Below are 12,373 nucleotides of genomic sequence, written 5' to 3'. Positions count from 1 at the left end.
GTTGGAAAGGTGCTAAGGTGAATATTAAGGAGCAGATTGAAAGAGAAGGTGAATTCCATTTTATGTTTTCTATCAATTAGTTGACATTTGGGGGAAAGTAAAGATTGAATTATGTGGTTTTAGGAATCATTCCTATACTAGGGATTATTGAGATTGTTATATTACTATTCAGGAGGAGGCATTCTTGGCTTGAGTCCTTTGAACCTTTCCTAAAATTATACAATTTGTACTGTACATACATTTTCTAGGAAGGATTATGGAGGTGGCCCTTAATTTTCATTAGATTTTCAAAGGGAGCGCTGTATTTTTAAGCATTCTATCATTGAGTCTATATACACAGACACACACAGACCGAGTTTGTGATATTTATGTGTGGGTTTCCCATTATCAATACCCACCAGCCAAAGACTACAGGGACCTGCTTTTTTTTGTTAGTCATGGGGCTTGAATTATTGTCCTGGGTGCTGTTCTTAAGCTGAAGAGCTTGACTTAATCATCAGAAAACTGGAAGTGGAATTGTGGCTCAAAGTGAAAGAGCACTAGCCTTAAACAACTCAGGGACAGCACTCAGACCCTGAGTTCAAGCCCCATGACCAACAAATATATTTTAAAAAATTAAAAAGGACAGGAAGCCTCATGGAGTTTTTAAATTTCAAGGTGTTTCATAAATCAAGCCTAGTGGGGAAAACAATGCAAATTCATATAGCTCCCCTACCTCATACCAAGATTAATTATTATAGTTAGACAGTAAAAGGGCAGGTGGGCAGTCTAAGTCTTTTGAAAGAGAATGAAGTTGGGGGTAGTGTGTAAACCCATAATCCCAGCTATTTCAAAGGCTGAAGCAGATAAATCATATTTCAGGCCAGTCCAGGCCAAGTCAGTTATGATCTATCAGCAAAACTCTGTATCACAAACAATTTAAAAAAGGGTGGGGGAATGGCTGAAAGTCCCCCCCCCCAAAAAAAACCAAAAGAACAAGTTCAGATAGGGTAGAAAGATAACAGCAATCAGGAGTCCTTCCTTCCTTCCTTCCTTCCTTCCTTCCTTCCTTCCTTCCTTCCCTCCTTCCTTCCTTCCTTCTTTCCTTCCTTCCTTTCTTCCTAACTGCCTTCCTGCCTTCCTGCCTTCCTGTCTTCCTGTCTTCCTGTCTTCTTTCCTTCCTTTCGCCAGTCCTGGGGCTTGAACTCTGGGCCTGGACTCTGTCCCTCAGCTTCTTTTTACTCAAATCTAGCACTCTACCACTTGCCACAGCACCATTTCCAGCTTTTTCTGTTTCTGTGGTACTGAGGAATCAAACCCAGGGCTTCATGCATTCTAGGCAAGCACTCTACCATTAAGGCATATTCCCAGCCCCCATTCTATATTTCAAATCAAGACAATAAGAGCAAAGAGAGTCAAGACCAAAAACAAGACTGAAAATGAAAAACATGGGTTAGGGATATGGCTCAAGAGGTAAGAGTGCTAGCTTTGGGAACCAAGCAAGCAAGCCTGGAAAGTGCAAGGCCCCGAATTTCAACCTTCCTAACTACCAAACAACAACAACAAAAATCAGATATCTTGCAATTTATGCCAAGGAAATAATAATGAGTAAACAGATTTTTTCTTTTCTTTCTTTTTTTACTTTTGAGGTTGGTGTCAAACCCCTACTTGGAAGACCATCTTGCCTCAGCCTCTCAAGTAGGTGGGATTACAGATTACTACATTTGGATCTATATCCGTGGCATATCATAGCATATCATGGTATATCATGGCATTGCCATGAGGTGTGCTTTGTGCCAGTCCTAGAGCTTGAACTCAGCCTGGATGCTGTCCTTAAGTCTTTTAGACTTAAGGCTGGTGTTCTACCACTTGAGCCAATCTACTTCTGGTAGTGAACTGAAGATAAGAGTCTCACAGACTTTCCTGCCTGGGCTAGCTTCAAACTGTAGTCCTTAGATCTCAGCCTCCAGAAGAGTTAGGATTACAGGTGTGAGCCACTGGTGCCTAGCACCACAATTATTTTTTTTTTGGTGTGGGGGGGGGAGGTCCTGGTGTTTGTATTCAGGGCTTGGGCACTGTGCTTGAGCTTCATTTGCTCAAGGCTATCATTTTATTACTTGAGCCACAGTTCCACTTCCAGCTTTCTTTTTTTTTTTGTAGTTTAGTGGAGATAAGAATCTCATAGCACTGGGAATGTGGCTTAATGGTAGAGTGCCTGCTTAGCATGCATGAAGTCCTGGGTTCAATTCCTCAGTACCACATAAACAGGAAAAGCCTGAAGTGACACTGTGGCTTAATTGGCAGAGTGCTAACCTTGAGCAAAAGCAGCTCACCGACACCCAGCCCTGAGTTCAAGCCTCAAAACTGGCAATAAAAATAAAAATAATAATTGTACAAATCTTTCTGCCCAGGCTGGCTTTGAACCTTACTTTTCAGATCTCCTGAGTATCTAGGAGTTGGTGTGAGCCAACACTGCCTTGCTGTAAGTTCTTTTTAACATCTTCTTACCTCTAAACCTCCTCCCTTCCTATGGTATAGGTGTTTCCTTAACTGGAATAAGCAGTTACATCAAAATTGTTTTTTTAAGCCGGGCACCATGGCTCACGCCTGTAATCCTAGCTACTCTGGAGGCTGAGCTCTGAGGATCACGGTTCAAAGCCAACCTGGGCAGGAAAGTCCATGAGACTCTTATCTCAAATTAACCATCAGAAAACAAGAAGTGGCCCTATGGCTCAAGTGTTAAAGTGCTAGTTTTGTGTAAAAAGAAGCTGAGGTACAGTGCCCTGGCTCAGAGTTCAAGCTCTAGGACTGGAGGAAGGAAGGAAGGACTCCTGATTTCTGTTATCTTTCTACCCTATCTAAACTTGTTCTTTTATTTTTGGGAGGGGGGCTTTGCTCCCCCACCCTTTTTTTTTTTTTTTTTTTTGGGTCCGGTCATGGGGCCTGAACTCTGGGCCTGGGCCCTGTCCCTCAACTCTTCAGCTCAAGGCTAGCACTCTACCACTTGAGCCACAGTACCACTTCCAGCTTTTTTCTTTTTTCTTTTTTTTTTTTTTTTTTGGTCCGGTCGTGGGGCCTGAACTCTGGGCCTGGGCGCTGTCCCTCAGCTCTTCAGCTCAAGGCTAGTGCTCTACCACTTGAGCCACAGCGCCACTTCCGGCTTTTTTCTTTTTGCTTATGTGGTGCTGAGGAATCGAACCCAGGGCCTCGAGCATGCAAGGCAAGCGCTCTACCACTGAGCCACCTTCCCAGCCCCCCTCACCCTTTTTTTAACTGTGTTTGTATACAGAGTTTTGCTGGACTGGCCTGAAATATGATTTATCTGCTTCAGTCTTTGGAATAGCTGGGATTATGGGTTTCACACTACCCCCAACTTGAAATTTAAAAACTTCATGAGGCTTCCTGTCCTTTTTAATTTTTTAAAATATATTTGGTGGTGGGCTGGGAAGGTGGCTCAGTGGTAGAGCGCTTGCCTTGCAAGCCTGAGGCCCTGGGTTCGATTCCTCAGCACCATATAAGAAAAAAGAAAAAAGCCAGAAGTGGCGCTGTGGCTCAACTGGTAGAGCACTAGCCTTGAGCTCAAGAGCTGAGGGACAGCGCCCAGGCCCAGAGTTCAGGCCCCACTACCGGACCCAAAAAAAAAAAAAAATATATATATATATATATATATATATATATATATATATATATTTGGTGGTTATATATATATATATTTGGTGGTTATGGGACTTGAATTCAGGGTCTGAATGCTGTCCCTGAGTTGTTTAAGGCTAGTACTCTCACTTTGAGCCACAGTTCCACTTCAGTTTTCCGATGATTGTGAAGTTAAGTATCTAATGGGCTTTGTTGCACTAGCTAGCTGTCTTCTAAACCAAGATTCTCAGATCTCAAGCCTCCTGAATGGCAAGGATTATAGGTGTGAGCTACCAGTGCCCAGATTCTTGTCTTTTTTTTTTTTGTCCTGGAGCTTGAATTCTTGGCCTGGGCACTGTCCCTGAGTTTCTTTTGCTCACCAGGGCTCTACCATTTGAGCCACAGTGCCACTTCCTGCTTTGTTTGAATAGTTCGTTAGAGATAAGAGTCTCATGGAGTTTCCTGTCTGGGCTGGCTTGGAACCATGATCCTCCGATTGCAGTCTAGGTGCCCCGCTTCCTGTCCCTTTTTTGGACAAGAAGTTTGTTTAAGGCAAGTCTTATATAGCCCAAGCAGGCTTCAAACTCAAAATCTTCCCTCTGCTTCCTGAGTGCAAGGACTGGAAGTGTGTGCCACTACACCCAACAGTCTTTGAGCACACCATTTACATATGTCTATATACCCATATTCTTGTAGAGAGGTGCCTGCTAGTCTTGTATCTTTCTGAGCACCAGCCTTTGCCTGCTTTTCCTCCTCTGCCGTGCAGTGTGAGAGGCAGGAAGCTAGAGTCTCAGGCTCACCTTGCCCTCTTGCCAGTTCCTGGCAGGGATCCTAGTAGGTTAATATGGAACAGCCGCTTCTGAGATGTGTTACAGGGAGCTGCATGAAGCCTTGTTGGCCCCTTGTCAGAGAGCATGAAGAGTAATTCTTTGGCAGGTCATCCTTATCCTTGTCACTTCCCTTAAAGAAGCACATCTTTGTCATTTCTCTGCAAAGATGTGATCTTGGTTTTCAGAACTTTATACAGACTCAGACTCAGTTCTGTGTTTCCATCTCCTAGTTTCAATTGTTCTTAGTTTTTGTTTCTTTTCTTTTTTTTTTCCCCGCCTGTTGTGGGGCTTGAACTCAGGGCTTGGGTGCTGCCCCAGAGCCTCTTTGTGCTCAAGGCTAGAGGTCTGCCACTTGAGCCACAGTATTTTCTAACTGGAAACTGAAATGGAGTTTCAACTATGCTTACAATAGAATAATTTTGGTGATGGTTATGATTCTAGCTTGCTTTGCTTGCTTGTTCAGTGGCACTTTATCACATGAACCATGCTTCCACCCTTCCAGTCCCACTTTTTGCTGGTTATTTTAGAGATAGACTCTAGTGAACTTTCTGCCCAGGCTGGCCTCAAACCTTGATCCTCTGATTTCAGCCTTCTGGGTAGGATTATAAGCATGAGCCACCAGCGTGCCTTTTTATATTTTAAAGTTGAGTTATCAAGGAGAAACTTGAGTTTCTCCTTGTGGACATCCTATGCAAGCAGCAGAAGTACTTATACGTTGCTTCACTGTGACCGTTGCTGAGTTTTCTTTTCTTGGAAGTGAGGATCTTGATATGTTGATCAGACTGGGCTTTCGAACTGGGCTTAAACACTTCTGCTGCCTCAGCCTCTTGAGTAGCAAAACTATGAACACTAGCCATTGTATGGGGCAATGAAGGGATTGTTGTTTTATCTCTTGTTCATAGTTACATTTAGCCTCTAGAACAATACTGGCAAATGGATGAGTGAATGAAAAATTGAACCATTAAATCACACAGAGAGTTTAGTAATAGTCCATTGGGGATGAAGTTCCTTCTCTAAGACTGATCTTTTCCATAAAATATCTCATAATGGGGCTGTGAAGGTGGCTCAGCAGTAGAGTGCTTGCCTTGCATTTATGAGGCCCTGGGTTTGATTCCTCAGCACCACATAAACAGAAAAAACTGGAAGTGGCACTGTGCCTCAAGTGGTGGTGTATTAGCCTTGAGCTGAAGAGCTCAGGGCTACAGCTAGGGCTCAGGCCTAGAGTTCAAGCCCCATGACCCACCAAAAAAACCCCACAACTCCCACCCCCCAAAAAAAAAAAAACTCATAAAACATGAGTTATATCTTGGAGAGTGAACAAAGGTGAGATTGATAGAGATTTGAAGAAAGCCTGTCAAGCAAAGGCAGAATAGTGTGTGTGATAGATAAATCTGGAGTCATTCTAGAAGTCCTAGTAGAATTAATATGTATGTTTAATAGGGACTATGAGATGTTCAGAGACTTATATTTTATTTACAAGTTTCCTTTTATATAAGGAGGATTAGATGCCCAGGGTGACAAAAAGGTTTGTTTTGGTCTGGCACTTTTGTCCACAGACTAATATAAGGCCTCTTTGAAGCCATCTATGGTCCTGAGTAGGTTTGTTTTGTTTTTCTTTGATTGATTGATTTTTTATTTATTTAGTTTTTTGGTTGGTCATGGGTCTTCAACTCTGGGCCTGGGCACTGTCTCTCAACTCGTCAGCTCAAGGCTAGTGCTCTACCACTTGAGCCACAGTGCCACTTGTGGTTTTCTGGTTGTTAATTGGAGATTGGAGTCTCATAGACTTTGTTGCCTGCCTGGGCTGGCTTTGAACTGCGATCCTTAGATCTCAGCCTCCTGAGTAGGATTATAGGCATGAGCCAACTGGTGGCTGGCTTTCTTTAGTTTTTTTTGTTTTCTTTTGGTTGTTCGTGGGGCTTGAACTCTGGGCTTGGGTGCTGTTCCTGTGTTCTTCAGCTCAAGGTGAGCACTCTACCACTTGAGCCACAGAGCCACTTCGGTTTTGTAGTGGTTAAAAAAAAAATGTCTCATGGACTTTCCTGCCTGGGCTGGCTTTGAACCATGATCCTCAGATCTCAGTCTCCTGAGTAGCTAGGATTACAGGCGTGAACCAGTGGCGCCCAGCTCTTTGTTTAGATTTTTGAGACTAGAGTCTCACTTTATAAGCCCAAGGTGGCATCACATTACTTTTCCTCCTGCCTTAGTTTCCTGAGTGCTGGAATTTATAAACATATACCATCATACTCAATCTGGGCAGAATTTACTATTTATGATTATCTGTTCATGTCGTCATGGTAGCATTTATATTTCTGTTTAACATGATGTTATATTTATTTTCATGTTTCATTTGACATGTACATTTGGTGACTGACAAATGAATGTTTGCATCCAGTTAGCCAGGTGAAATAGAAATTGTATTTATTTTTGTGCATCCTTCTTCTCTTGTAGCTATTTGTAGTAGATGTTCAGACAAGCCAGATCACCAAGATCCCCATTCTGAAAGACCGGGAACCTGGAGGTGTGACCCAGCAGGGCTGTGGTATCCATGCAATCGAGCTGAATCCCTCAAGGACATTGCTGGCCACTGGAGGAGACAACCCTAACAGTCTTGCCATCTATCGACTGCCTACACTAGATCCTGTGTGTGTAGGCGATGTAAGTTTTCCCATTGGTTGTAGTTTTTAAACATTGCCTAGTATGAACTCCTTTTCCTTCTAGAAAGGAATGATGTTCTCTAGATTTCTCTCACCTGTAAATATGAAGGTAAAGGGGTATAAATAGCAGAGTAGGGACTGAACTCCATAGACATGTTTTTATTTTATTTATTTATTTATTTATTTTGTTGGTCGTGGGACTTGAACTCTGGGCCTAGGCACTGTCCCTGCACTTTTCAGCTCCAGGTGAGTACTCTACCACTTCTGATTTTCTGGTGGTTTATTGGAGATAAGAGTTTCATTGGGGCTGGGAAGGTGGCTCAGTGGTGGAGCGCTTGCCTTGAATGCCTGAGGCCCTGGGTTCGATTCTCAGCACCACATAAGCAAAAAGAAAAAAACCAGAAGTGGTGCTATGGCTCAAGTGGTAGAGCACTAGCCTTGAGCTGAAGAGCTGAGGGACAGCGCCCAGGCCCAGAGTTCAGGCCCCACGACCGGACCCCCCCCCCCAAAAAAAAAAAAAAGAGTTTCATGGAGGGGCTGGGAAGGTGGCTCAGTGGTAGAGCGCTTGCCTTGCATGCATGAGGCCCTGGGTTCGATTCCTCAGCACCACATAAGCAAGAAGAAAAAAGCCGGAAGTGGCGCTGTGGCTCAAGTGGTAGAGCGCTAGCCTTGAGCTGAAGAGCTGAGGGACAGCGCCCAGGCCCAGAGTTCAGGCCCCATGACCGGACCAAAAAAAAAATGAGTTTTATGGACTTTCCTGTCTGTCCAGGCTGGCAGATTTTAGCCTCCTGAGTGGCTAGGATTATAGGCATGAGCCACCAGTGCCTAACTTGTTTTTGTTTTTTGTTTTTGGCAATACTACAGTGTGAACTTTTTTTTTTTTTTTTTTGGTCGGTCTTGGGGCTTGAACTTGGCCTGGGTGCTATCCCTCAGCTCTTCAGCTCAAGGTGAACACTCTACCACTTGAGCTACAGCACCACTTCCGGTTTTCTGGTGGTTTATTGGAGATAGGAATCTCATGGTCTTTCCTGCCTGGGCTGGCTTTGAACCGCAGTCCTCATATCTAGCCTTCTGAGTAGCTAGGATTACAGGCATGAGCCACCATTGCCTGGCTGTGTTTTGAGATAGGATTTCACTATGTTTACCAGGCTGGGCTTAGATTTGTAATCATCCTGCCTTTGCCCCTGACTGATGTGGATTTGCCATTGTCCCATGCTCACAGTTATTTAAAAACTGTTGTTGTTGTTTCTAAACCACTTATTTTTCCTGACCTGGAGGTAGAGGAGCTCAGGTTGGATGAGCATATAACCCTGCAGGTGGCATGGCCCCAGGTAAGACTGTAGTACTGCAGCTGTTAAGTGAACGTAGAGCTATATCAGCCTAAGTGGCCCAGTTCATATCCTGGTAATTGGGATATATCCTGAGCAGGCTGATACGCAGATTCTTGGCTATGTGGGTAGGATTCAGAGGCTGTAGAGGTTCTCTTGAGATACTGAAAGCCATCAGCAGGTTGGAGACCATCTGTACTGTGACCTGTTTCAGTTGCTAAGTAAGCTCAGAGAGGAGCTCCTTTAGTACAGAGACGCAGAACATATTGTTTGCAACAAATATCAGCATGATGTTGGAGCAGTGGCAGGTCTGGGGTAGGAGCTCAAGTCAGCACTCACAGTCTATGAATCCTGGCACTCGAGCTGTATGATCATCACATAAGACCCTCCCCTTCTCCCCCCCACCCTGCCCCCAGTCCTGGGGCTTGAACTCGGCCTGGGCACTGTCCCTCAGCTCTTCAGCTCAATGCTAGTGCTCTACCACTTGAGCTACAGCGCCACTTCCGGTTTTCTGGTGGTTTATTGGAGATAAGAGTTTCACGGACTTTCCTGCCCGGGCTGGCTTTGAACCGCAATCCTCAGATCTCAGCCTCCTCTGAGTAGCTAGTATTACAGGCGTGAGCCACTATGCCTGGCCAAAGAATTTTTGATCAAACTTGTATGCTTTTTTAGGAGAGTTGAGTAAAGTCCTTATTTTACTGATCCTTTTTTTGTTTTCTTCCCTCTACCTCTTACTTTCTTTGCTCTGCTCTCAGGATGGACACAAAGATTGGATCTTTTCCATTGCATGGATCAACGATACTATGGCAGTGTCTGGTAAATTTAACTTTTTTTTAGGGGTTTTTGGCATGGTAGAAAGGGAGGGCTAGAGTTTGAAAAGCCATAGTAATTGTAATAGCAATTAGTTCAGTAAACAAGAAAGATTGGCTGGAGGCCATGAGAGCTTGCTTCTAGTATTGGTTCTTTTTCTGACTTAACTGTAACTTTCAATAAATCATATTTGGGCATACTCTTATTTATTTATTTATTTATTTTTGTTGGTAGTAGGGCTTGAACTCTGGGCCTGGGTGCTGTCCCTGAGCTCTTCAGCTCAAGGCAAGCATTCTGCCACTTGAGCCACAGTACCACTCCGGTTTTCTCAGTGGTTTATTAGAGATAAGAGTCTCATGGACTTTCCTGCCTGGGCTGGCTTTGAACCGCTATCCTCAGATCTCAGTCTCCTGAGTAGCTAGGATAACAGGCGTGAGCCACCAATGCCCAGCAGTATTGTCTTTGGTACTTAGTATGATCATCTTACCACTTATCTGTCAATCACATACATGATGATCAGCTCATAGGTAATATTGCCCAGTGATATTTTAGCCATTTTATTTATTTATTTATTTATTTATATATATATATATATATATATATATTTTTTTTTTTTTTTTTTTTTTTTTTTTTTTTTTTTTGGATCCTGTCGTGGGGCCTGAACTCTGGGCCTGGGCACTGTCCCTCAGCTCTTTAGCTCAAGGCTAGCGCTCTACCACTTGAGCCACAGCACCACTTCTGGCTTTTTTTTTTTTGCTTATGTGGTGCTGAGGAATCGAACCCAGGGCCTCAGGCATGCAAGGCAAGCGCTCTACCACTGAGCCACCTTCCCAGCCCCATTTTAGCCATTTTAGTTTGTGCGAATATATTCTGTGAAATTTTCACAACAATAAAGATGACTAACAATCTTTCATGTGCTTGTCTTATGGTGCTGGGGATCTGATCCAGCACCTTTCCTGGGCTGGGCAAATGCTGTACCATTGAGCTATATCCCCAGTTCAACCCATTTCTCAGAATGTATTCCCATTGTTAAAGTGATGCCTGGTTGTACTTGTTAGGCAGTATTGATACTGGCATCAACCCTTGAGTATTCTACCTCAGAATCAGAAGACTCAAATTCATCATCTCCCTTTCAAAATTCATCCCTCTGGGGCTGGGAAGGTGGCTTAGTGGTAGACTGCTTGCCTAGTATGCATAAAGCCTTGGGATCGATCTCTCATTATCACATACACAGAAAAAGCTGGAAGTGGCACTGTGGCTCAAGTGGTAGAGCACTAGCCTTGAGCAAAAGAAGCTCAGGGACACTGCCCAGGCTCTGAGTTCAAGCCCCAGGACTGGCAAAAAAAAAAAAAAAATTCCTCTCTCTTTGTCATGGAGTTTTATTAGTAAATACGTGCTCTCAACTATCTTCACTCAAGGCTAGTGTTTTACCACTTGAGCCACAGCTCACTTCTGGCTTTTTGGTGATTAATTGGGGGTAAGAGACTCATGGACTTTCCTGCTTGGGCTGACTTCAAACCAGGATCCTCAGATCCTGGCTTCTTGAGTGGTTAGAATTACAGGGCTCTACCACTTGAGCTACTAATATCTGGCTTAACACTCCTATTCACTCAGGTGCCATAGCCAGGGAACCAAAATTTGTCTTAGGCTTTTCAGTCTCCTTCATTACCAAGCCCTATTGATAACTATTTTATATAATAACACTTAAATGTATCACCTTCTTTTCTTCTCAAATACTTTCTGCTTAGTCTAGTCTTACCTTTTCCAATGCAGTCTTCATGTGGCTGCCAGATTAGTACTTGAAATAATTTCCCCATACTGTATAAGAAATACATGTTGGATAATAGAAATTTTTTACACTCTTTTACTTTGGTAGTAGAAGGATTTGAACTTTCAGGGCCTAATGCTTGGTAGGCTGGCACTCTACTAGTTGAATAATGCCTCTAGCTCTACTTTTTGGAGATGTTGTCTAGTGAGTTTTTCTGCCACTTGTGCCCAGACCCCCAGTACTTTATTTTGAGATGGATCTTAGCAAGTTGCTAGGCTGGTCTTTTGCCTCATCCTCCTGAGTAGCTGAGATTACAGGCCTGTGCCACTACGCCTGACTCAACATTTTTTCTTTTTCTTTTTTTCTTTTTCCTTTTTTTTTTTCTTTTTCTTTTTGTGGGTCATGGGGCCTGAACTTTGGGGCCTGGGTGCTGTCCCTCAGTTCTTCAGTTCAAGGCTAGTGCTCTACCACTTGAGCCATAGGGTCACTTCTGGCTTTTTTTGCTTACGTTGTGCTGAGGAATTGAACCCAGGGCCTCATGCATGCAAGGCAAGCATTCTACCACTGAGCTACCTTCCCAGCCCCTCAACATTTTTTCATAATGAAACTCTGTTTTCCAACCTTAATTCATTTTATTCTCCAAAATGCTACTCAAGGGAAAGTGGAAAAGCTAACCAAAAAAGCAGGAGGAAAAGTTTTAATAGGTTCTTTCTTCCATAGCAACAAGGCTTTTTCTAACAATCTTTCTTTAGTGCATATACTGTACGCTTTTGTTGCATACAGTAAAACAATAGCTTCTATGTAGTGCTACTCCTCAAAAATACATAAGATTTTGACCTTGCCTGCAGAGATCAATTTAAGAAATCCTGCAGTAGGAACAGTAGTCATTACTTAAATAGGGATGCAATGGGCTCACATCCAGGACTCACACTCATGACTACTACGTAGTGTGTGTACGTAGTGTGGGTACGTAGTACCCACTACTACGTAGTGTTTTCCAAGTATTACTGATCCCTGCCTGCCTGCAGTCAGCTTCTCAAATACAAGTCCATCTGTAAACCCTGTGACTCATTTCACTGTTAGAATGAACTATTCTTTTCTTTTTCTTTTTCTTTTTTGTCAGTCATGGGGCCTGAACTCTGGGCCTGTGCACTGTCCCTCAGCTCTTCAGCTCAAGCTAGTGCTCTACCACTTGAGCCACAGTGCCACTTCCAGCTTTCTAAGTGGTTTATTGGAGATAGGAGTCTCACTGGAATTTCCTTGCCCAGGCTGGCTTTGAACCATGATCCTCAGATCTCAGCCTCCTGAGTAGCCAGGATTACAGGCGTGAGCCACCACCATCTGGCTGGGAAAGAAATTTTTGAGTTG

The 12,373-nt window shown here is 43.5% G+C and overlaps 1 protein-coding gene across 2 annotated transcripts in view; it reads left to right on the top strand.

The window, feature by feature from the left end:
• Dcaf12 (DDB1 and CUL4 associated factor 12) overlaps nt 1-12,373 on the top strand; it is a 34,612-nt gene that overhangs the window by 6,272 nt on the left and 15,967 nt on the right. For both annotated transcript variants that reach the window (XM_070008857.1, XM_070008866.1), the window contains exons 3-4: nt 6,894-7,100; nt 9,183-9,243. In XM_070008857.1, the coding sequence (XP_069864958.1) occupies nt 6,894-7,100; nt 9,183-9,243 (268 nt within the window). The remainder of the gene's footprint in view (nt 1-6,893; nt 7,101-9,182; nt 9,244-12,373) is intronic.

The sequence above is a fragment of the Dipodomys merriami genome, unplaced genomic scaffold, assembly GCF_024711535.1.
Source record: "Dipodomys merriami isolate MVZ:Mamm:240054 unplaced genomic scaffold, mDipMer1.0.p SCAF_11, whole genome shotgun sequence".
Taxonomy (NCBI): Eukaryota; Metazoa; Chordata; class Mammalia; order Rodentia; family Heteromyidae; genus Dipodomys; species Dipodomys merriami.
Note: the sequence above shows the minus strand (reverse complement) of the source record. Positions and strands in the feature narration are given on the sequence as shown.